Source organism: Mustela nivalis (assembly GCF_964662115.1).
Source record: "Mustela nivalis genome assembly, chromosome: 3".
Taxonomy (NCBI): domain Eukaryota; kingdom Metazoa; phylum Chordata; class Mammalia; order Carnivora; family Mustelidae; genus Mustela; species Mustela nivalis.
Genome location: NC_139022.1, coordinates 114561810 through 114585884, shown reverse-complemented (window position 1 = coordinate 114585884; position 24075 = coordinate 114561810). Strand labels below are relative to the sequence as shown.

Sequence of the window (24075 nt, the reverse complement as noted above, 5' to 3'; positions counted from 1 at the left end):
AACTTTTTGGGCTCTAAAGAAATTCTGAGAATCTGGGGCACCTGGGTGGCTCAGTGGGTTAAAGCCTCTGCCTTTGGCTTGGGTCATGGTCCTGGGGTCCTGGGATTGATCCCCACATTGGGCTCTTTGCTCAGCGGGGAGCCTGTTTCCTCCCCCACCCCACCTGCCTCTCTGCCTACTTGTGATCTCTCTGTCAAATAAATAAATAAAATCTTAAAAAAAAAAAGAAATTCTGAGAATTTGTGGTGAGAAGCAAAAGCTGAGTGGAAAATGTTGGTCAGAAAGTCAATTCAGAGGGGCACATACTTATAATCAAATGGGAAGGCCTCAAGTAACCAATTAGTGAATATAGGAAAAACTGTCTAGATAAGGCCAATATTGTAGGGAGGGATAAGACAACATCAAGTAGAAAGAGGCAGAACCAAGGAATTACATTTTGGGATCTCAAAATTTGGCATTTAGCTAAGCGGAGCAGGGTATCACTGAGGATGAACGACTTGTGGGCCTTTCTCTTGTCCTGGCAAGAGGTGTTTCCTCCCTGGCAATGATACATTGTGAAAAACCAAGATATGAACCAAGTACAATGAACACACACTACCTCACCTCACCAAAGGCCTGGGGCGAAGTTCTGGAAGGGCCAAGCCCACAGATAAAAAAATAGGATTATGAAGGGGGAAATTATTAGGCACGAAGAATTAATTTTTTTGAAATTTTACATTGGCTAAAGTATCTGGCTACTGCTGACTTGTTCCTTTTCCCACCAACTCATGTCAAGTTGAAATGAGTAATAAATCATGTAATCCCAAAACCACACTGACTCACATTTTCTATTAATTAGCTTTGGTGCTTACAAGAAACCAGGACTAGGGGAAAAAAATGAAGTTCACTTTACAATGGCCTTATATGAAATGCATTAGATTCAGCTCAGTCTAACAGGTCAGTTCAAAGCATGAATGATTTCAGTTTCTAGTATCATCTTCCCCAGGGTTTACTACTCATTCTCTTGGTCTGAGTTTCTAAAAATTGGTAGATATGTATTGAAACTTCCACGACCTTTTAGGCACACCTCCTTTCTTCAATACCACTTCAGGCAGAGAGATGGATATAGGCTCTACTCTGAGCCATTCTAGACTGTAGGCTTTGTTTTTGTCTGGTCAACACTGGTGAGCTGTTCATGTGCATGTATGCTGGTACTTGCTATTTCTGTTCATTTGATTAGACACCAGCATAGGGAGAGCCAGTAATCTTGGTTTCATTTTATAATCTTTGCCCAGCACTTAGCCTGAGTTACTTTTTTTAAAGGTTTTCTATGAATCATTAGTTTTGTTAAAGCCTTCTGGTTCATTAATTGTTTTTAATCTTTTTCCTTTCCTCATGTGTATTTCATGTACTCCACATGAACACAGTGATGGCCCATACTATATGCAAAGCGAATTGAGTCTCTAAGAGAAAATCCACATTCTTTTTCTTGGAGAGCTATCACAGTAATCACAAGTCCCACTTCTAGGAAAGAGGGATGATGTCACCACTTAAGGAAGGACACACTGCTCTTAGGCAAAAGGTGCAGGCCTTGATGAGTCTCCGAGGAGGACTTCAGTTGCAGACAGACAGACAGCACACTAAAACATGAAGATAAATGCCCAACACAAGCTACGGAGGTTTTCATAAACACATTACGTAGCAGTGACTAGGGGAGATAGTATCTCCTAGTTTTAAAAAGCTGAATAGTTTTTCCACATGTTGTTCATTTAGTAATAAAAAAAAGAAAAAGAAAAAAGAAATGGTTAAAAAGAAAAAAAACAAAAAAAAGGAATGAGCCAAACTTCCAACTGCTGGCTTTTGGCCAGGAAAACTTCATAAGAGATGAAAGCCGCCTTCATCATTATTCATTCGGCAGAATAATCCATGCTTAAACGAATGACTTTTATATGTGCAGCATGTGCTGTGTATTCTGCTTCCAGGTGGAACCCGTTCCAGCCCTTTTTGTGGTTTCATGTGCTGTAGCCGATCCAGCTTGGAAATGAGCTGGAGTCAGAGGGACCCACCTTGGCAGGACCTGCTGTCAGAGGCTGGAGTGAAGCCCATCTCACACTCGCAGCGATAGGCACCCGGGACGTTGAGGCACTGCCCGTTTTCGCAGAGGTTGATGTTTTCTGCGCACTCATCGACATCTGTGGGAGAAGTGAATGACATCTCTATTAAGTTCCCCTTGTTGGGACCTGGCTTCTTCTTGCTCTAAAAACAAGTCAACATTACTGGCTGGAGCGGATGCTCATGAATATATAGCACAACACTCAAGTCACATTCCCCTAAACAAAAGTGTACAACATGCTAACAGAGCTGTTTAACCTAAACCCTGAAATTCAATTATCGCCCGATTAACAGGAAGAAGGCAGGTGTCTCTTGGAACTTAGTTCTTTTTCATGCTACCTCGATGCATCAGTATTATACCAACATCATTGACAGATGACTGAGAACACTGAAATCACTCTTAAAAGGGTGTCTAAGATTATAATGCTTTCAAGTGAACTAACAACTTGTTTTGTTACTAGTTCAAGTATGTTTAACTACTATATGAGAGCTTTTTTCACATTACTATGATTGTATTAATATACTTTTCTCTTAATTACGCAAATGAGCAGGAATCATAGACCAGGCAATTTGTTTAATCCTATCCAATGGAAAAAGGGGTAGTGCAGAAAGCAACGTGGATGGAGAGCCTAACATCTGCCAGGTAGAGTGCTAGCTGCCTGTTGTGCATGGTTTTGTTTATTAGTGCACCAACCCTGTGCGGGTCAGAAGAGGAGGAACAGGGCGCACCTGGGTGACTCAGTGGGTTAAGCCTCTGCCTTCAGCTCAGGTCCTGATCTCAGGGTTCTGGTATCAAGCCCCACATCAGGCTCTCTGCTTAGCAGGGAGCAGAGGTCTTCCCCACCCCCTGGCCCCATGCCTGCTTCTCTGCCTACTTATGATCTCTGTTTGTCAAATAAATAAAATATTAAAAAAAAAAAAAAAAGACGAAGAGGAGGCAGAATGCAGCCCCTGTGGCTGGGCCACCATCTAAGTGTAGCTGCACTCTTGCCAAGGCTTCTCCCTGTCCTTCACAACCAGTTGCTGAGAAATGCAACCAAAGCAGCAATAAGTCAAGGCTGAAAAGTAATGAGGCTTTAAATATTAAATAAGCATGTTTTCTTAAAGAAGCATCTGAAAATTATGAGTTGGTGTTTTTGAAGTCAATAATTAGAACACAATTAGAGTCTGTCTTTTAACTGGGGGTTTAAAGTGTGTGCTGAAATTCAACTGAGGAATACCAATCTCCACAATCTTAAAAGTAGCATACTTTATGTCCAGCAAGATGATGCAGTCATTCACAGGAGTGTAAGAAGAAATGTCTTATTCTCAAGGAATGCAAAACAAAGAGCAACTCAGTAGCAGCTAATATTTACTGAACTCTTAGGATGTGTTTTCCTAACCCCTTCACTTGTGTGATTTCATTTCATCTTTTCAACACAGTCTGATGACCTGAGATTCTGAGGAACACATGAACTAGCAGTGACTGGGTGGAATGTATATTGTATCTTAAGACACTGAATAGTATTCCCTTATGTCATTCCTTTAGTGATAAAAATCGGAATGGAATTCCCCACCCCCCCTTTAACTACAGTTTTCTTCAAAGAGGGCAAGCTTAGCGAGTGTTCCATGAAAACCATGCCAGAGCACACCTGAGGACTCTCACCCACCTGAGCAGGTAAAGCCATCTCCAGTGAACCCTTCAGAGCAGGCACATCGGTAGGAGCCTGGGGTATTTACACACTGAGCATTGATGCTACACTGGTGGGTTCCATTCGAACATTCGTCCAGGTCTGCATGCCAAGAGAAGAGAATGATCAAGTTCAAAAACAAAAATGGGACATTTAAACACACAAGACAGATTTTCATTTGTCTTAATTTAAGTGTATGGCGGACAAATAGGATTTGTTTTAGTTTACATGAAGGTCACAATTCTAATTCTCTAGGATCTCAGGCCCACAATCCAAAATGTTAGTTCTATAAACAGGGGCTAAAATGATTAACAAAAATATTTGTGAGATATATAATAAGCTAGAATTTTAATGGTTAAAAGGTAAACTGGTGCTAGATTTCCTTTTGAATCCTACTGGGCACAGATGTGATCACTGGTTCCTTTATCCAGAAAAAAGTGTCGAATTCTAAATTCAGGAACCGAATTTCAAAGCAGGATAATTAGCAAAGAATTTTCAAGTTCCTTGAACAGATAAGGAAACTAAGATCCAATTCTTGATCTCACAGAGTCTAGTCTAGTAAAAATGAAACATGCTAAACACAGAAATACTGATTATGTCAAACATGTTGTATGTCCCATGGAAAAAAGGGAGTAAAATGGGCCTCTCGTTTGGTCTGTAGGAGCAAGGAAGGTCCCACTGGGGAGGGAGTTCTCAGTGAACTTCACACTGGAACAATGAATCAGTCTATTGTCCGGAAGCAGGGAATGGTATTCCTTCCTGAGGGAATAGCTTATTTAGAGATGCTAAGGCAGAAAAGATCTCAATGTGATAAAAGACACCAAGGGAGCCAGAGTGATAAAATAGAACGTAGGAGCTGGAGCTGATGGAAGCTGAAGCTGGAGAGCTATGGGAGGAGACTATAGGATCTTGTAAACCACAGGAAGGAAGCTACATTTTATCCTCAATTTGAGGATTCAGATGACAATTGTAAAGAGATAAAAATTCATGGGTTAAGAGATCTCTCTGGCTGCTATGTGGAGAATGGATTATGGGACCAACAAGGCAATAAGAAGACTATGAGGATGTTCCCTTTGCCTCCAACAGAGAGAGGAAGAGACAGAGAGAGATGGGAGGAGGCAGAATGGTTGAGATTGGAGCAGCGGGATGGAGATGGAAAGAAGAGAATGAATTTGGATGATGTTTTGGAGTAAAAGTATCTGGACACAGTCATATTTTTTGTATTTTGCAATAGTTGGCCTGAGTGATGGATGGATGAACACAAAAAAGGAAGGCTAGAAAAGAGGAAACCAGTAGCCCATAGGGCCAGAAAACAGGAATGGGGATATGGCTGAAAACAAAACAAAAAACAAAACAAAACAAAAACAAAAAAAACCAAAAGAAAAAAAAAGAAAACCTGCGAGATTAATGATAACAGTGATGGCTGGACCAGAAGCGGGTAGCTAGTGAACTGAATGATGCCATCAGAGAACATTACTTAGCAAAGTTATTTGGAAAGTATGATCATTTATATTCACAGTCAGCTCCTACACATTAGGCAAGTATAAAACACCTGAAGAGAGTATATTTCAATTAACTGATGTTACTGTTAACACATCTTAAGGCTCTCTTCTTCAATGCCTTCTGCTGGCTTATAAGCTTTTAGTGAGTAATCCTAGGGAGGTCAGTTGAGCTTGTTTTATTTTCTGCTTTAAGTTGACCTGGATAATTCTAACCAGTTGGAACACGGCTTTGTTGGTCAAGAATGCAAAACAGTGAGCATAGGAAGCAGTGCTATGTGGGGTAGTGAGGGGAAGAACCAGGCCCCCGCCTTCCAGCTAGAAAAGACTGAGGAGACCCCAGCTCAGCAACTTGAAAGCCTGCAGAATGGCACCCACCCTTCTAATCTCCTCTGTCCCAATCAGACCTCCTGGAATCCAGCAAAACCTTTTGTTTTCTCTGGAAGAGGAATTCTATTTTCTACTAAGAAGCTGGTACTGACCAGGTACAGACTGAGATTATCTGGTAAAACCTTTCCATTTCCTTCATGGGTTTCACTGGATTCTAAGTCTCACTGATTGCTGTATGAAAAGACTGGAAAAATACATAAGTCATTTTTCATCATACATCTATTTGGATTTCTGGCTACACATCAAATAATTTTTACTGAGCAACAACACATTAAAAAGCAGATGCCAAGGCATACTGCTGTGATGTGATAATTTATGCCAAGGTTAAAGGAAACTCTTAGGCAGGAATTACCTTGCAACTAAAGATTGTCTTTAATTTTCAAGAAAATAAATGAAAGGCAAGAGCGTGTTCCTATTCAAGTACGTGGGTTAACCACTGTGCAAAGAAAAGCCTCCAAGAATTTTGTGTCCTAGCAAAGGCTGTTCATATATGCAAACTCACCAATGCATTTGATGCCATTTCCAACCCAGCCTTCTCTGCAGCTGCACTTGAAGCTTCCCGGGACGTTGAGACAGGAGGCATGCATGTCACAGTTGTGGGCACCAATTTCACACTCGTCAACATCTGAGAAGCCACAGTTAATACGATGAAAATTAAATATAAAGCTCATTAATTCTATTTCCAAGTATAATTCTGCACAGGTAAAATTTTAAAGTAAACATGGAAATACCTAAATTGGTATGGAAAAAAAACACTAACATCATTTTTAATTTTGTAGGCGCCAAGAAGATTTGGAAGTTCATGATCCAAGTCAAACAAGCCTTTCCCTACTAGAGGAAACTGCCTGTCACTTTCCGGTAGAAGAGAGAGACTCCCCCATTCTCCTCTCTGCCCGGGCCCAGAAAAAACTCCATGTGGAAGGCGAGATTATAAGATGTCAAAAGAAATTGCATTTCCAAAGTAAGACCCTCCAATTCTTTCCTATTAATATTTATTACGTTTTTCATAAAGATTTAAATAAACCTGACTTAAAGTAAGTAATAATTCTTGTCATTTTTAGAATCGATACAGTATAGGTATAAAGTTTTTGAAAACTATCATTTTAGGGTGTATTCAGCTTTTATTTGAGAATGTGTAAAAATACCCATTGGAAATTATACCTGGAAAATGAGAAGCTTTCACCACATAAACACACATCTATACATATACACAGATATATACACATTATATATGCATATGCATGTATATGTATATATGTATAGTTCATATATGTACATATGAACTATGTAGCTTTGGTTCGCCAGAGGTTCCCAGAATAGAAAGAATAATCTTCTCCACCCAGTTCAATGATTACACATCGTAGAGCTGCAATCCTATGTTCACACACATGTGTGTACACATATGCGTGCACACACATGCCCACAGAGTGACTGGCTTTGCATCAACCTTCCTAGCGATGAACATGCAGAGCACCCCTTCTTCCTCACCCGCCTGTCTCTTAAGGTGTCAGGTTAAGCCCCAGGCTGCAGTCCAAGCCACCCACAACCTGTCTTGAGAAAATGGTAATGATGGCTTTAAATTGAACAATGAGGAAGACCTGGTCCAAAGCGCTCACCTTGGGACTTCCCCGCCTATTTTATGCAAAAGCTCACAACTTATTTAACAGAGAAAGGTAACAAGAGACAAAGTAGATGGGGTGAGCAAGGAAAGAAAGTGGAGAGAGAAAAGAAGGGGTCAACTGGGGCCGAGGCAAGAGAGGGCAAAAGCAAATAGAGAAGAGGAAAAAAGAGGGGAAAAGATGGGGGAGAGGAAGTCAAAGGATCTAAGCAGAAGTCCACACTAATTCCGCCCAGTCAGAAGAGCTGCAAAAACAAGCCACAAGAGGAATGGCTCCGGGTCTGTGGTGCTCTCTCCTTGTGTCTTCTGTGTGGGCAGCGGGCCTCCTAAGAAAGAGAGCAGTGCGAAGAGCAGCTACTACTCGGCAAACACATGGGACTGGACACCAGGGCCCTGCCCCCACTCTGCAGGCAGACAGCAACCTGCTCCGTGGCAGGGTGGCTGAAGCACTGTGCCACCAGAGAGGGGACAAACCCCGCACACATGCCCTGGGGCATGTGCTCATCACGTGGTCATTCCTGGTGTGGGTCACAGTCTCATAGGCGCAAAGGACCTTGTGATGTTGAAGGCTGGCCTCTGAAATAGGAGAAGCCAGAGAACAGGGGGCTCTAGTGTGGGACCTACCTGTGCATCCTGTGGTCCCCTTCTTCACGGAATAACCCAGCTGACAGTGGCAGATGAAGGATCCCTTGGTGTTCTCACATTCCCCAAACATGCAGATGTTTGAATTTAAGTCACACTCATTCACATCTAGAAAATTTATTTTCAATAGTTTGGTTAATATTTGTTCATCCTAGGAATGTGAAAGCTCTCTTTTAACTGAAGAGCATAACATTGAAATACACAGGTAAAAGTTAAAACATAATCTATCTGCAAGACATAGTATTATTTTCTAGAATTATGTTCAAATAATTCTTCTGTTTCAGCTTTCCCACCCTGTAATACAGTGGCTTAAATTTTTAAAGTAACTGAAAAAGCCTCTTTCTTTCATGTTTAAATGTATGTGCACTTGTGTGTGTGCAGATAGATGCGTAACATTTATCCTGTCTTTATGGCACCCACCAATGCACGTTTTCATGTCCATTGAAGCCATGAAGCCATCATAACACAGACAGCGGTACTCCCCAGGAATGTTGGTACACTGGCCGCCATCACAGATGTCAGGATTATTTTCACATTCGTCAATATCTGATGACAGAAGATTAGCATTAAGTAAGAATGAGACTGGCTTTGAGTAAGCTCAAATACTGCGTTTCCCATCCAGGCCCACTCTAGATATCTGGAGCGAGCTCTGTGAGGTACCAGCAGTGAGCTGTGCATGGTTCACCCCCCCCAGTCCACTCTGTACCCGCGCACGACCTCCCGTCGGGCATCAGGGCATAGCCCTTGCTGCAGCTGCATTCATAGCTGCCTTCTGAGTTCGTGCACCGCGTGTCGCAGCCTCCATTCATAATCATACACTCGTCGATATCTGTGAAAACAACATGTGACCTATTACTTGTCAGGTCTACTTCCTTCAAAGTAGCGAGATTTTCTTCTCTTTAAACAGATAATGCTTAAAATGGCTTTGGATTTCTCTCCCCACTAATGCGTTGGTTTATCTTTCTACCATTGATCTTTCTTAGCTCTTTTTACTTCCTTTCAGATAGCGTTCTATCAGACATGTAGCCCCAGGAGCCCAAGATTACAGAACTCAGAAATGCAGTCATTACAAGTTAAGGATGTTTTCCATGATAAAACCAGAGACTCCTCTGCAAAACCACAAGACAGTGGCATCCTACAGCTCTGCCCCATTCTGAGATTTGTGTTTCAGACAAAGGACTTCCACTGGCTTCATTACAGTAAGTTCAGTGTCAGGAGCTGTCCTAGACTCATTTTTAGAAATGCAAGTTGTAGATCCCTCTGGTGGATGCTTACCCGTACAGCCCTGCCGGTCTGGCGTGGCCTGGTACCCAGGATTACAGGAGCACTGATAGGTTCCAATCATGTTCACACATTTTCCATTTCTACAGAGATTGTCACTCAGGGAGCATTCATTTATATCTACAAAAAGATACATAACATTAATGTCTTGGCAGTAACCACATCACTTAAAGCACCAAGAAATGCTGCATGCCACTGCTGGTCCCCACAGTGGTTTGCATACTTTGCAGGGAAGGAAGTTGATCTCCTGGGATGTTCAAAGAAAATACTGCTATCTGTATTTCTATCTAAGATAGTACTGTCCAGGAGAACTCTGTACACTGATGGGAATGTTCCATATCTCTGCTATCCAATACACTGCTGCCATTGAGCACTGGAAGCATGAACCAAATGATGAAGGAATCAAAATTTAAAAACATTTTTTAAACTTAATTTTTTTAAGTCCTCTCTTTGCCCAACATGGGGCTCAAACTCACAAACCCAAAATCAAGAGTCACATGGTTTACCAACTCAGTCAGCCAGGTGCCCCAGGAATTAAATTTTTAATGTTACCAAATTTTAATTAAATTTAAGTAGCCACATGTGGATCGTGAACATGAGACCATGCACATGTAGCACATGCCAGAAATAAGACTTACTAATATTTAATATATAAATTTACACTGGCAGGCTCACCTGGTCTTTATTAGATGGTCAAGAGTTGCCTGCATAATGTGGAGGATCCTGAGGGAAGATGGCTGGTTCCCCAAGTCACAGGGCCTGATACCAGGGCCTGCACTGTTTATATGTTTCCACCTTACAGTGTTTAGTGTGCCTCGATAGGTGAATCTGGAATACCTAAAACCAACTAATCTTTGTGAGATAGGCAGGTGTCTTATAAAAACTTCTGCAAAGGTCTGTGGAATCAAGTAGTGCTATTAATGCAATTATAAGAGAACAGCAAGAAAATAGGGGCATACAACCTACTGTGAGACACAATGTAAGGTAAATACAGTAACACTATAATCAGGTAAAATAAGACCTTCATCTCAAAGTCTCAAAATTACCAATAAGACTATGTGACATGTGGATTTGTATCTATGATCATTAAATTTGCAAAAATATGCATCTTCTATAATATACCTGTAAGGGGTACTTTTTTTTCAAATATAGGATCCATGAAAACTAACAAAATTTTTTTAAGTCCTTAAAACTCAAGTTAGAAAGAGCTCTCTGATTTACTGCATCAGAAAGATAAACAAATATTCTGTAATCACCTCTATGAAAATGTTTTAGTACCACTTTTAAAGTGAAATAAAAATATTTAGAGGCACCCGGGTGGCTCAGTCAGTTAAGCATTTGCCTTTAGCTCAGGTTATGATCCCAGGGTCCTAGGGTCCAGCCCCATGTCCGGCTCCCTGTTTCATGGGGAGTCTGCTGCTGCTTCTGCCTTTGCCCCTCCCCAATGCTCATGCTCTCTCTTTGGCTCTTTTCAAATAAATAAAATCTTTAAGAAAAAAAACTTCAAAACTTTTTCAATTTACCTTTTAAAAATGTCTGTTTAGTGTATGATTTAAGATTCACCTAATATATTAGCAGAACAATATAAATAGGGTTTATAAATAAATACATGTCTAATGGAAAGGTGTTCTCAAATTCTCTATTGAATTGGGGGTGTGTGTGGCATCTACTCTGTTTTAAAAACCGTTTCATTTGTTGATACTTGCAAGAAAGATTTTCTGTGAAGAAAGTGTTTCCTGGATACATAAAGGTTTTAAAACCAATATGCTTGTGCCCACCAGTCCCAGAGGCCTCCGTATACATATGAAAAGCAGTGTGACCAGCCGGTGTTCTCTCCTCAATCTGCTACTCCCACCCATCAGCTCTGCCAGCAGAGACCAGGATTTTTCTATGACAGGTGGGTGAGGAGGTAGCTCACATGTTCACACACAAAGGAGCAGACCCTGTGTTGACAAACATAGGAGTGTTGAACAGACTCCACTGAATGAATGGCAGGTAGCTGCACAGGTGAACGCACGTGCCATCAAGGGAGGAGCCCTTCCACCAGCAGCTTTCCCATTCCATCTGTGGAGGAAGGAACTCCATGGCTTGCCACAGGGCCCACCACCAGCACACTTGCTGTCAAACAGTGGGTAGCCAGGACAACGTCGGCTTCAAACGTGTCACTGAGACATTCTCTAAAGACACAGCCCAAATACAAATAAAGGGGTTCTAAATTTCCAACTTTTAACCAGCTAGATTGCACATGCCAAAAACAACCAGTTTGTTAAAATTGACCACTGATCTCTATGATCTTCACCAGGTGAGCTGGGTGGGTTCATGTGCTGAGGAGACAAACTCACCCACACAGTCCTCACGTGACGGTGACAGCTCGTGCCCCAATGGACAGTCACATTGAAAGCTGCCCTCAGTGTTCACACAGGTGCCACCCCTACAAAGGAGAGGGTTACGTTCACATTCGTCAATGTCTGAAAGGTAAAAACGTGAGATCAATTAAAGAACTCTGTGGGAAAAATATTCACATATACAGCATGGGGGGAAAATTATGCTGTGGGGGAAGTGGGACGCAAATATAAGAGACAAGTTTCAGAGGAGATGGGTTAATGGTCTCCTCACTTTTTCTACTACCAGTAAATAAATGGTAAGTTTTTTTCTTAAAGACAGCAAGTTGCCAGGGAATTGACTTGTATGAAACAAGCAGATTCATGAGATAAAAATAAACAATATTAGTTTCACATCACACTAAAGTCCAGACACCAGACACTGCTATTTATTTTTACTAATCAAAGTAAAAGAAAAATCATAGACTGGTCACCTTTTATGTCTCCTTTGGTGAATCCTGGAAGTCACTAAATACAGACCAAAAGACAGGCAGTACCAAGAATTTGTAGTAACACACAAATAAATATCATGGAATTTGCATGGCTGATTATAAATTTGGGGTCACCACACAAGGTCACACATGTCAAGTGAAACCCTTCTGGGTAGTCTGTATTGATTTTAGATTCTGTGAACAAAAAGAACCCAGTCTTGCTGTCTCACTGGCAAGAGGGCACCAAGAGGTTGGAGCTGCCCGAGAGTCATCTAGGAGATTTCCTGTCTGATAGTGACATCCATTCTCTTGCTCACCACAGTGCCTGGTCAATCATTCAGCTAACAGCTTGGAGACAAGCCACGGTCAAGCTCTCTGGTTGGAGACTGGGTAGGAAGAGCTGAAGCACACTTACCCATGCAGTTCTTCATCATCATGAACCCACTTTCGTAGCCTTCGAAGCACTCACACTCAAAGCTGCCGGGCGTGTTGACACAGATGCCACTTCCACAGAGGTCAGGAGAAATCCTGCACTCATCAATGTCTAATTCATAAGGTTGAAAAGAAATAAAAAAATAGCATGAGCAGAGCAGGTACTGAAGAGCAGTGAGGCAGGTGTGGCCTCTCCGGAAAAGGTGCAGCCCACGGAAGGTGCCAGAGAGGTCAGTGGCCAGCAGCAGGAAGCTTTACGTGTCAGAGATCAACTCCAGGCGGATGGGGCCTTGGGCACATTCCTTTCCCCAACTGCCAAAACTGTCGTGGCCAACAGGCAGACTGTGCATTTGCCTTTAAGAATTCTGGAATTGTGGATATCTCTTTGTGGCTTAGAAGTGGTAACAGAGGGATGAACAGAGCAACTGCAGCATGAGCCGGACAGGGCAGGTGATTAGGTGTGGAAGCAGCAGGCACATGGAATGAAGTCCTGTCACCAAGTGAGAGCGCGGTGATTGTCTCCTGCAGCCCGCCCAACATTGGGGAGTCTGCTGGGGCTGCTGTCCCCTTGAGCAGGGGAGGCTGCTGACCAGCATAGCCAGCCAGCTTCAGGCTAGACAGCGTACATATATAACTGGGACGTGCGACATGCTCCGGGGGATGTTCTTTTGTCATGTTCAGATGTGGAAACAATACTCACTTATTTCTCAAAATAAAAATAAAGAAAAATGATGTGTTTGTCACTTTTTACATACTATGGAAAATAAGAACCTTCATCGGTAGCCTTTACATTATCAAAAACAAAATTTTCTGAGAAACATCCCATGCTTGTAAATGAGGTGTTTTTTGTTTTTTTTTAATGGAGAAGTCATGTCTATAAAGTATAATTAAGAAAACATGGGGCACCTGGGTGGCTCAGTGGGTTAAGCCTCTGCCTTTGGCTCAGGTCATGATCTCAGGGTCCTGAGATCGGGCCCCACATCGGGCTCTCTGCTCAGTGGGGAGCCTGCTTCCCTTCCTCTCTCTCTCTCTCTCTCTGCCTGCCTCTCTGCCTACTTGTGATCTCTCTCTGTCAAATAAAGTCTTTAAAAAAAAAAACCATGACATTATTTTGGTCACAGGAGGAAGAAATGCCTTTGCTGGCATCTCTATTTTAATTCCAAAGTTCTGCCATCACAGGGTTTATCAGTGGGTAACTTGTACATGCTCTCCTGGGCATCTCAGTCTCTGGACATCGAACGCTTTCTCCTCGCATCCGGTCTTTATTTATTTCCCTAGTTATAGGCAATACTGAAGATAGGCTTTTAAACAAAATTCTTACCACCATTCACTGATTCAGTTAGGCAGCTAACAATATGCATTATTGATTCTCTTACTTGTTGTCTATCAGTATCTAGAAACTGGTAGTTAGAGCCATTTGAAGAACAAAGAATAAACTCACTGGCAGAGCATTGACACACTCTAGTTGATGTGATGTGCTGGGAGATGCACAGTGTGGAGTGTGGACTCTGGAAGCAGACCCCTAGGTAGCAGTCCTAGTTCTATCACCTACTGGGTGAAGAGGCTTAGGAAAATAATTTCATTTCTGTGTGCCTCAATTTCCACATCAATAAAATGGGGGAGTATAGTAAAACCCACCGGCTAGAATTAAGCAAGTCAGTATTCATCAAGCGCTCAGAAGAGTGCCTGTCTCATACAGACTGCTGTGTCCATAGAAATGGTTTTCTGCTAAAAACTGGTGTTTTGGGAGAAGGTAGCTTTGAACTGGTCCTTGAAGCATGTATAGAAATCCTAACTTTAGGGGCCACTGGGTTACAAAGCTGGATGAGTGACCAATTCTTGGTTTCTTCTCTGGTCATGATCTCAGGGATTTGAGATCAAGCCCCGCACTGAGCCCTAAGCTCAGTGAGGAGTCTGATGAAGTTTCTCTCTCCCTCTGCCCCTCCCTGGGCTCACACTCTCTCTCCCTCTAAAATACATAAATAAATTTTTTTTAAAAATTCTAACTTTAAAGAAGCAGAATGAAGAGAAGGACAAGAGATAGAATGCACAGGGGAAAACAAATAATACATTTCAGAGAACAGTACATTGCAGACTGGCCGGACTGCAGAGATTGATAGTGCAAGGACAGGGAGGATGGGTGTGATCAGTGAGGATGCCAAAAGAAGGATGGGCTTTAAATGTGGTGAAGAAAGGCAGCCAACAGTATCCAACCGTGCTTTCACATTATACACAGCAACATTGCAGTGTGACCAACAAATGTCTCTCTTACACAATTAAAGAAGGAGGGTTTTAAAAAAGTAAAAAAAATAAAGAAGGTGGATTTCAGAGTCATTAAGTAACATGGATAATTTCCCATCAAAAATAGGAAGTGGAGTCAGAACTGAAAGAATCCTGTCTTCACCCAGGTTTCAAACTGGGAGTCACTGAGAGTTGCTTTGTGGGAAGTAACACGTGGTGGTTGGTGAACATGAAGGATCAGAAGAGATGATCAGTGGGATGGAGACACTGGAAAGTCTGCTATGCAGTGAATACTGCCATGGGTTGTCCAGTTCCCCCTTCAGGAAGGAAGGACTTACTACCCTTTCCCCCACTGCTGTTGGGGACTTTGGGGGCACAAAGACCTGAGGTGTAAACTATCTTGAAGAAATGCCTCAGTGAAGAGGACCCTTCCTCACACTCACACCCCCTCTCTGGGCAGATGTATCCAAAGACTGACCATGCAGGTCCATAAACACCTAGTCTTATTGCCCTAAGACAGTTCTGCTGGGCCATCCTAGATCCAGAGCTCCCAGTGGGGTGGGGTGAGAACCACGCTGGGACTGACGGCTGACCAGATGCCCCCTTTGCCCCCTTCTGCTAGTAAACTTTCTGCAGGCTCATCTCTGCAGGGAGTCTATTTACTGAGGAGCAAAGCCAGTACCTGAGATAGCCTTGAAGAAAAGAGTCTAGTACTTGAAACAGCCACTATGATGGAGACTACACATAACTTCTTCCTTGTGCAGGAGAGATCAAAACAGTCTGAGGCCTCGATCCTGAGTGAAATGATGCTACTGCTAGACATGGAAGTTGTTAGGCAGAGAGGAAGGGTGGATATGGGACAAAGTGGGGTTAAAGTGAAGAGCTGCAAGTGTGGCACTTGGGCAGAGGCTGGGACAGAGCTCTCACTGAGGAGTCCGCTCAGCAGAGCCCACTTGTGAAGGCACAGGCGCATGGGCAGCTATGAGAGGCAGAGGACTCTGGAAATGCCAAGAGCAAGAAGAATCTGTGAGATGAAAGAAAAAACATTGTTGAGAAAAACAATGAGAGAAAAAACATTGTTGACACAGAAGGATGAAAGAGACAGAAAGTCCCATGGAGGCCAAGAGAGAAGAAAATTAAGGAGGGGATGTAGCCAGCACAGAGGTCTTGGAGTTTAAGCACCAAGAGAAAGGTCTTTTTACAACTTGACAAAGGTGTTCTGTGAGAGGGCATTTATGTGCCTGAACGAGAGAGGGCAAAAGTCAAAATCACATGGGAGTACAAAGCAAATGGCTCTTCAAGAAAGCAAGGTGTAGAGATAAAAGCAGGGAAACAGGGTGGCAGCATGAGGGAGTAGATGGCAGAGTAAATAGTGTGAACTTGTTTTCAGGTCCAGGGAAAGCAACAGGAAAGGGAGGGAAGTACTGCAGAGAGAGTAGGGAGCCTACTGACAAGAGCTGGAGAGGAGCAGCAAGGAGGGTACGTGGAGTGGAAAACCATGGAAGATGACATCCCATTGCCAGAGGGAGGGGCGTGTGGGAAGAGATCTGGCCATGAGAGTGGATCTCAAGAAAGAAAAGCAGCAGGGAGCAGGGGGGTCTGAGAGAGGGTGCTGCTCAGAGGAGGTCTAGAGGTGGAGCAGAGAGTCAGTCAGGAAGGTAAGGGGCGAGTAGTATTGCTGAGCAGCCTTGAGTCCGGCTGAAGGCAAAGATGTGAGATGCAGATAGAGTCAAGCAGGAAAGCCACATGGGGGCTGAGGAGCTGGGGCAGCAGGGGAGGTAGACAGTCTGGAAATGCTCTGGTGATGGTCTAGGGGGACGGCAACGTGGGGACTCCAGTGCCTTCCGCAGTAGGAAGTGAGGAAGGAGTTAGAAGCACATGAGTAGAGATCAGAACAGGTGAGGGCAAGAGGGAAGGAAAATGTTCAAGGAGGAGATGAATGGAGTTGTGAAAATAAAATCTTGGAGATATATTTCAAGTGTCTGGAATAATTTATTTCATGTCATAGAAAAATGTGGACCTCCTATCTTCAAACTAAAGGGAACAGGTATGGACAGGGATATATGGATGGCAACTAGAGCATAATTAAGAAAACTCTTCACAGTTTAGGAAAATAAGTTACAACTGCTCTATTAAAAACTTTATAATTCTTAAGAGATACTATAAAGCATTTATACAATGAATGGTTGCTCTAGTGTGTTCATAATTTTGGAAATCCTATTTTTCTGTGGTTCCTTTGGTAGAACAGACAGCATTTTCATGCTGGTGATGCAGCTCTCACAAGAGCTGGTTTGGAGAAGTGATTTAAGAGCAGGGGGAAATAAACCTAAAAAGTCAAACCCGGGCTTTTACAAAAGCAGTACTTTCCAACAGAGCAAAGGAAGGGAGCCAGGGTTGGCCAAATCCAGCCAGAGAGCAGTCTCACCTGTGCAGTTTCTTTCCTCTGTGTCCAGAGCAAAGCCACTGTTGCAACGGCACTTGAAGCTGCCAATTGTATTTCTGCACTTGCCGTAAGTACACATCCCAGGAAAAGCTTTGCATTCATTGATATCTGAAAGCAGAACAAAGCAGGAACAGAGAGCCAGTTGATCTAAACATGTGGGTTCCTCAGTGAAAGCTGCAAATCTATCATGATGGCAAATAATGTTCCCAAGTCCAAACAGGGCCCTCAACAATGCCAGTGATCACACAGATGCCCCAGAGAAAGTTCCACATGTGAAAAAGATTCTGCATTTTTTAGCGAAGGGTTCTGATATCTTTCCTTCTGACCATTTGTTTGGTAAGGGTTGGGGGATAGGGAGCTTTTTGCTACATCAGGGCTCCATCTGGTCAGGCTGCACTAAGGGAAGCAGAGGTACAGTGTGGGAGGATGTAGGGAAAGTGAGATCAGTGGTGTGTTTTACATCTTTACTTCAGAAACGCCTATATAGGTGATTTATATTCCTAGGCCCTAAGGCTGGCCATAAACCATGTTTAACAAAAAAAAAAAAAAATGAAGTGGCAAATTCTATGCGTAAAGCAAAACCAAATCTGAGAGAAAGTGGCAGGTAGGCTTTGGGGCAGAGAGGTCGACGCAACCTTGAGAGTTACCTTTGTAAAATGGCCGCCCAGTAAGAACGTCCCCTCTGTTAGCAAAGCCCGGCCCCCGGGGGCACAGGGTCTCGTACTCCTTGGTGCCAGGTTTGGGGCATTCCTCACACTCCGTGCCCCAAGCTGCCCCCACTGCACAGCAGCAGGCATCCATGCGAAACTTTCCAGGAACAGGATGGACACATTCATCTTCATCCCACTTCAAGTAACACTGCTCCATGCGGATGTCTACACAGCAAGTGAAAGCACAGTTTGAGAGGAAGGTGTCACACTCACTGACCATTCATATACTGAGTTTCTGCTTGGCACCAGGGATGATGCCGAGCTCTGGAGATACGATAATGGGTAAGAGGCAGAGTCCCTGACCTCCTGGAATGGACTTCATAATGACACTCTCTTAAAGCGAGCAAAGGTGGGTTCCTTGGTATTACTTTATACTCATAAGATGCCTTCAGGAAGGAAAGGTTCATTTGTGACCAGACTCCTCCTTGTCATCATCCATCATCCCTTTTTGCTCACTTCAGAAAGAATAAGATTATTTTAGTGACAGATTCTTCTTGATCACTGAACTACTTAAAGTTGCTTGTGACCAGTTCTGTCCTGTCCCAGTCAGAAGCATTAAATAATCAACTGTAATCTATCTGTCAACTTGGGACAATTATTAAAACAGGTTTACAAATGAAAAAAAAAAGTTTTTGCATTTAAAGTTATTTAGGGGGACCTGGGTGGCTCAGTTGATTGAGTGACTGCCTTCAGCTCGGGTCATGATCCCGGAGTTCTGGGATCCAGTCCCACATAGGGCACCCAGGTCTGCAGGGAGTCTGCTTCTCCCTCTGACCTTCTCCCCTCTCATGCTTTCTCTCACTCACTCTTCTGGTTTGGTAGACTGAACAAACACAGTAGGTGATTCTGCCTATGTATCTGCACCAATACCAGCCCCAAAGTCATGCTCCCTACCAGCATGAGGTATCGCAGTAATCCTGGGAGCCTCATGACCTTAAGACACCCTTCTCAGTCACAACCCTTCTCAGTCACAACCAACTCCATCCAACACCATCAGGAAGTAAGGATCTTAATAATATATACAAGTTTCATTTAGGTATCCTGAGAACTAGAGACTAAGTCAAACTATTTCTGAGGTCACTGATGTAATTTGTTCAAGAAGCGAGATTAGCTAAAAACAAAACAAAACAAAACACCCTCTAAATCACTTGAACTTAATGTGTAAAGAGTCAGGAGAACCTGACAGAGTAATCTTGTGTCTTTGCTACACCGACCCAAGTCCAGATTTGCCTCAGGAATTAAAACCCTGCACACTGGCTACATATGGCCTGGGAATATTTTTACTGACTTGGGCAGAAATTAAAGTATGTGTTTGGAAACCTCTGGATAGTTCATGTGCTATACAGTTTGCTGTGGTCCTCACTACGCCTTACTACCACTGCCCTCATTTATGTTACCTGCCTGGCCTCGGAAAGTATTTGAATTTGGACCTCTGATCTAGATCAGTTTCTATCAGAGCAGTCTATCTCTACTCTCTTCTCAGCATATTTTACATATTCAGATGTCAGTCTCTTCTTGTAACTTCCTCACATCCCAGCCACAATTCTTTTTTGTACCATAATTCAAGTAGTGACAAAAACAACCGAAGTACCTGCATGAAGACTCTAATACATCTTTTTAGAACCTTATAAAAGGTGTGATTTTTGAGTGATATTTTTTGTAATTTATTTTGTTGAGTAATAATTTACAATCAGTTATATCTTCACATATAATATCCTTTTGCTACAGAAGGCAATTTGATATTATTAGTTATTGGACCATACTGAAGATATTATTTGACATCTTCAAAAGATACTTTACTTTTTTTCTAACCTTTCTGAATAATTTAATAATAAAAATCTGAAAAGAATTTTATTTTTAGACTTTGGATTTTATCATTTCTTTTTTTCTTCCCTTTTTTTTTTAAATTTAAATTCAATTAGCCAACATACAGTACATCATTAGTTTTTGATGTAGCATTCAATGATTCATTAGTTGGGTATAACACCCAGTGCTCATCACATCACATGCCCTCCTTAATGCCCATGTCCCAGATATTATATAATTCCTAACCATTTCTACATGAATTTATAGCCATACTTTGTATCCTAATTTAAATACACTATTTAAAATTAGCTTAAAATGAAATTCATGTTATTATAATGACTCCGGACAGTGCTGCAAATATTTTGTACTATTAATTTTAAAAATCACTGATACATGTGGGGCATCTGAGTGGCTTAGTCAGTTAAGCGTTTGCCTTCTGCTCAGATTGTGATCAGAGTCCTGGGATGGAGCTCCACGTGGGGCTCCCTGCTCACCTGGAAGCCTGTTTCTCCCTCTCTCTCTGCCCCTCCCCACTGCTTGTGCTCGCTCTAATAAAGAAGTAAAAGATTTTTTAAAAAATAAAATCACCAATACATTTAAATACCTTAAAGATCTTTGAATATAAGACTGTCATTACTCATGTTTTATCTACAAGCTTAAATTTCAAATACAAACCTATATAAAGTTATTTCACAAACTAAAACTGTTCCAGAGCATATTGGAAAAAAATCCCTTAAATAAATAAAACATTACTTAGATACAATAAGGAAAAGTTTATTTTTCAATCATGAAACTCATATTCAGATAAGCATGAGTCTGAAAATGATGAAGTCAAAAATAAAAGTCTTTTATTTTTATGTATTTATTTGAATTAATCTCTACACCCAACAACGGGGCTCCAACTCATGATCAAGTCACATGCTCCAAGAGCTGAGAAAGCCAGGTACCACCCAAGTATGCATCTGCATACTAATGATGTTGAAAGAAAGCTTCTACATTTTAGATCTTTACAAAATAAAGCATTAAGAAAACTTAATTAAAACTCTAAGGTGGTAAAGGAATGACTAGAATAAAGCAATGTTTTCAAAGAGAAACAACAAAAACCTTGCCTATGACCTTCCCCACTGTCTTATCTAAGAGTGCAGCTGTAATGAACTGATAAATGTTGACTCCTAACACTAGTCTTCAATTCTTCTTTTATGTTCATAATATACATAGTTCTCTTATTCCATTGACCAGTGTGAATGACTGAAACTGCTTAAAATATCTGATTAAAGAAACTAAATTTTGAGATAGTTTTTGAGCAGTACCAACTTTCTATATTTATAAGAATCCATGTCATTTAAAGACAGTCACTTTAAAAAATATCCTCTAGGGATGCCCCCCACCAAATATCTCATTTAAAGCCAGTTTTCCAGCTATTGACCCAATGATTTTGAAGTTTGAGGTGAATGCCCAAGAAATAAGAAAAATCCATCCCTGGTTTCAGGCATAAAATACATAAAGACATGAATCTTACCCAAACACACACGGCCAGTTCCATCCAATGTGAGGCCTTCGGGACACTCACAATGAAAAGATCCTTTGCTATTGACACAGCGTCCATTTGGACAAACGCCAGGAAATACCTCACACTCATTAACGTCTGCAGGGAAATCAAGCAAGCAGAGGCATAAAGATGTTAGAAATAGAAAAAGCAGGTGGAGTCTTCCCATATAGTATATTCAATCTGTAATACAATGTGGACTATTACTTGAGTTGAACAGAAATATTCCACAACACAACCACCGGGTTTCCTAGGTACCAGCTGTGAAAATTACCACAGTTTTGCCTGTCCATAAAACTGCCCAGACACGCTCCTTTCCCAGCTGTTTTGTGCCTTTATGCCTAATGATGTCGCTGTAAAAAATTACCCAACAGCACAAAAAAAGGAGAAAGGGGGAACTCTAAGCTATTTTCTGAAAGTATTATTCTAAAGCATTTGTTGATTCCTTTCAGTATTTTTACTGCAATTTAAGGCTTTTAAAAATGATAAATATCTCTAAAGTGAATGTTCATTTTCTTACTGCTCTAAATACTTACAGTATCATCCAAGTATACACTCACCTTCACAAGAAACACCTTTAATCCTGGCAAACCCTCTTGGGCAAGCTGTATCTGTGAGAACAACAGACACGTTTTTTACTTCATTGAAGAGAAAATACAATGGTTTTAAGATCAGGGAACAGTATAATGGAATCTAAGTTGAATTGAATAGAAACCACAAGCTGGGATCTTAGAAGCCAAGGACTCCAGGTGCCCTCCATTCAATTCAGGGTGGCATATGACACACTGTGCTAATTCCGGGCAGGGTTGACCTACATGGAGATCCTCATAGTTTTTCTTACAATTCATTTTTGCTTTCACAATGTCAGCTGAATTACAAGAAAGCAAGTAAAAAAGGCTTAAAGGAAAGAGACATCACATTCTGTTTGGACATTTGCAAACAAAATCACTGGAGGGCATTGACAATCACCTAGCAGCTAAATACCAGAAATTCCCTTTCTTGTTGAAAATGCTCAAAAGGTCTGCTTACAGAAAAAGGATCAACAAGATACATATTTCATTAAGTGAATAGATTTCACCAGAGAAGATATTCTAGGGAGGGTAATGATCTTATGGTCTTCCTCTCTATGGAAATACATAGGGAAACAGGTGCCCGCCTAGCTAAAGGATCAGCTTTCCAATGAGAAGCCCAACAGGAGTTCTGGGGCAGGCCCATACCTAGTTCACACCGTTCACAGGGGCTTCCCCAGGCAGCTCCGAGTGTGGCGCAGCATTCCGACTTCAGAGTGGCTCCATTAATGTTTACCTCACAGCGGTTGTCCTGGATGTTGAGCCAACATGTTCCTTTCAGGCTGTCTGAAAAGGAGCAGGAAGGGATGGGAAGCTCTCTTCTCTGAAGATAATATAATTCATTCATATACAACAAAGGCAATTCTTACAGTACTTCACAAAAGCATGATTTTTAAAATGTTTTAATGTATACTTTTTGAGCAAATTTATGTGTACATGTATTTTAAAAATAGTATATTACATACACATAAATCAAATAATTATACCATGTACATCTCACAGGATATGACAACTAATACAGCTACATCTACAGATACTCTGTGAGTGGCGCTGTTGTCCAAGATTTTACGCTGGTATTCACAACCTCAGTGAATTACCACAACAAGATGATTACTTGTAGTAAAAATGCATAAAAAAGGAGAAAGATTGATCTTTTATGATAAATGCTTTGATACTTAAGATTTTGCCCAAAAAAATTCCTTAAATCATTCCCTTTTCTTGTAGTCCCCCACCAAACATATCGCACACAATTTATGTCCTATTACAGAGAAACTGTTATTTCTCTAACTGAAGATAATTGTTTGATGAATAATTTACCAAAAAATCAACAAGATGAAGAAAAGTAACATCGCCTATAAAACCACCACAAAGACACACCAGGGCTAGTGAGTGACAGATTTTCTTTCAGGTGTTTGCCTTTACATAGTATATGTGTAACATTGTCTCTAGTTCAAAAAAGAATACATGCTTATGGTGAACTACATGAAAAAATAGGAGATTTAATATAAAAAGGATATATATCCAACCACCTCATGCTCAGTGCTCTTACATTTTAGCTGTGTGTACAGCACACGTAAGTGAGGCTCTCCCTTCTGTGACTGCTGCGTGGCAGCCTTCAGAATGGTCATGAGGAATGCAGTCCCAGTGGGCAGGGCCAGGACAATTCAGGTAAAAGAAATCATACCCGAAGTTCTCCTTGCAGTACTGCGGCTCCCAGTTTGGGGCGCACAACATTACCAAAGTTCTAATTAAAATGGCGGGTTCCCAAGTGCCCAGGTGTGTGGCCCGGGAGCTTGCATTTGACAAACTCCTCGGGTGACTGCTAGGCAGCCTGTCTGTACAAGAGTTTGACAACAATTTAGCAACATATTGTGGCTCACAGCCTTGGAGAACAATAAAGAAAAAGTATGTTCCTATAATATTTACCTTAAAATTCATTTAATAATATGGTAAAGTTTCACTGCCAAATTCAACAGTAAAAACAAAGCATGGTGGGAAACAGAGAAAGAAAATTACAGTGAAATTGGCAGTGCTGGGAAGGAAGAAACTGGTTTCTGATTCCTTACCAGACACAAGCAGGTAGGAGGAAGTCCCCTGCAGCCTGAGGCCTTGGGGACAGAGGTCAGAATAAAATAACTGCATCCTTGACTAGATACAAAAAAGGACAGGGCAAAGTTGTGGAAAAGAGCTGGATGTCCACTTTGCTTTCTTCTGCTTTGAGATTCAGTTTGGGTGAAAACGGGGTGCATGTGAAAAAAACTTTCTCATCAGACCATTTGTATCAGGACTCCAATTATAGGCTTTTTATTGGCTTTTCACATGTTT

General features: G+C 41.7%; 1 protein-coding gene across 1 annotated transcript in view; it reads right to left on the bottom strand.

The window, feature by feature from the left end:
• FBN2 (fibrillin 2) overlaps positions 1 to 24075 on the bottom strand; it is a 247924-nt gene that overhangs the window by 58144 nt on the left and 165705 nt on the right. The window contains exons 20-33 of the mRNA XM_082723375.1: positions 22399 to 22536; positions 21742 to 21792; positions 21155 to 21280; positions 17767 to 17994; positions 17102 to 17227; positions 12419 to 12547; positions 11534 to 11659; positions 9186 to 9311; positions 8617 to 8739; positions 8331 to 8456; positions 7893 to 8018; positions 6153 to 6275; positions 3741 to 3863; positions 2046 to 2171 (exon numbers count right to left, since the gene is read on the bottom strand). Of these exons, the coding sequence (XP_082579501.1) occupies positions 2046 to 2171; positions 3741 to 3863; positions 6153 to 6275; positions 7893 to 8018; positions 8331 to 8456; positions 8617 to 8739; positions 9186 to 9311; positions 11534 to 11659; positions 12419 to 12547; positions 17102 to 17227; positions 17767 to 17994; positions 21155 to 21280; positions 21742 to 21792; positions 22399 to 22536 (1797 nt within the window). The remainder of the gene's footprint in view (positions 1 to 2045; positions 2172 to 3740; positions 3864 to 6152; positions 6276 to 7892; positions 8019 to 8330; positions 8457 to 8616; positions 8740 to 9185; positions 9312 to 11533; positions 11660 to 12418; positions 12548 to 17101; positions 17228 to 17766; positions 17995 to 21154; positions 21281 to 21741; positions 21793 to 22398; positions 22537 to 24075) is intronic.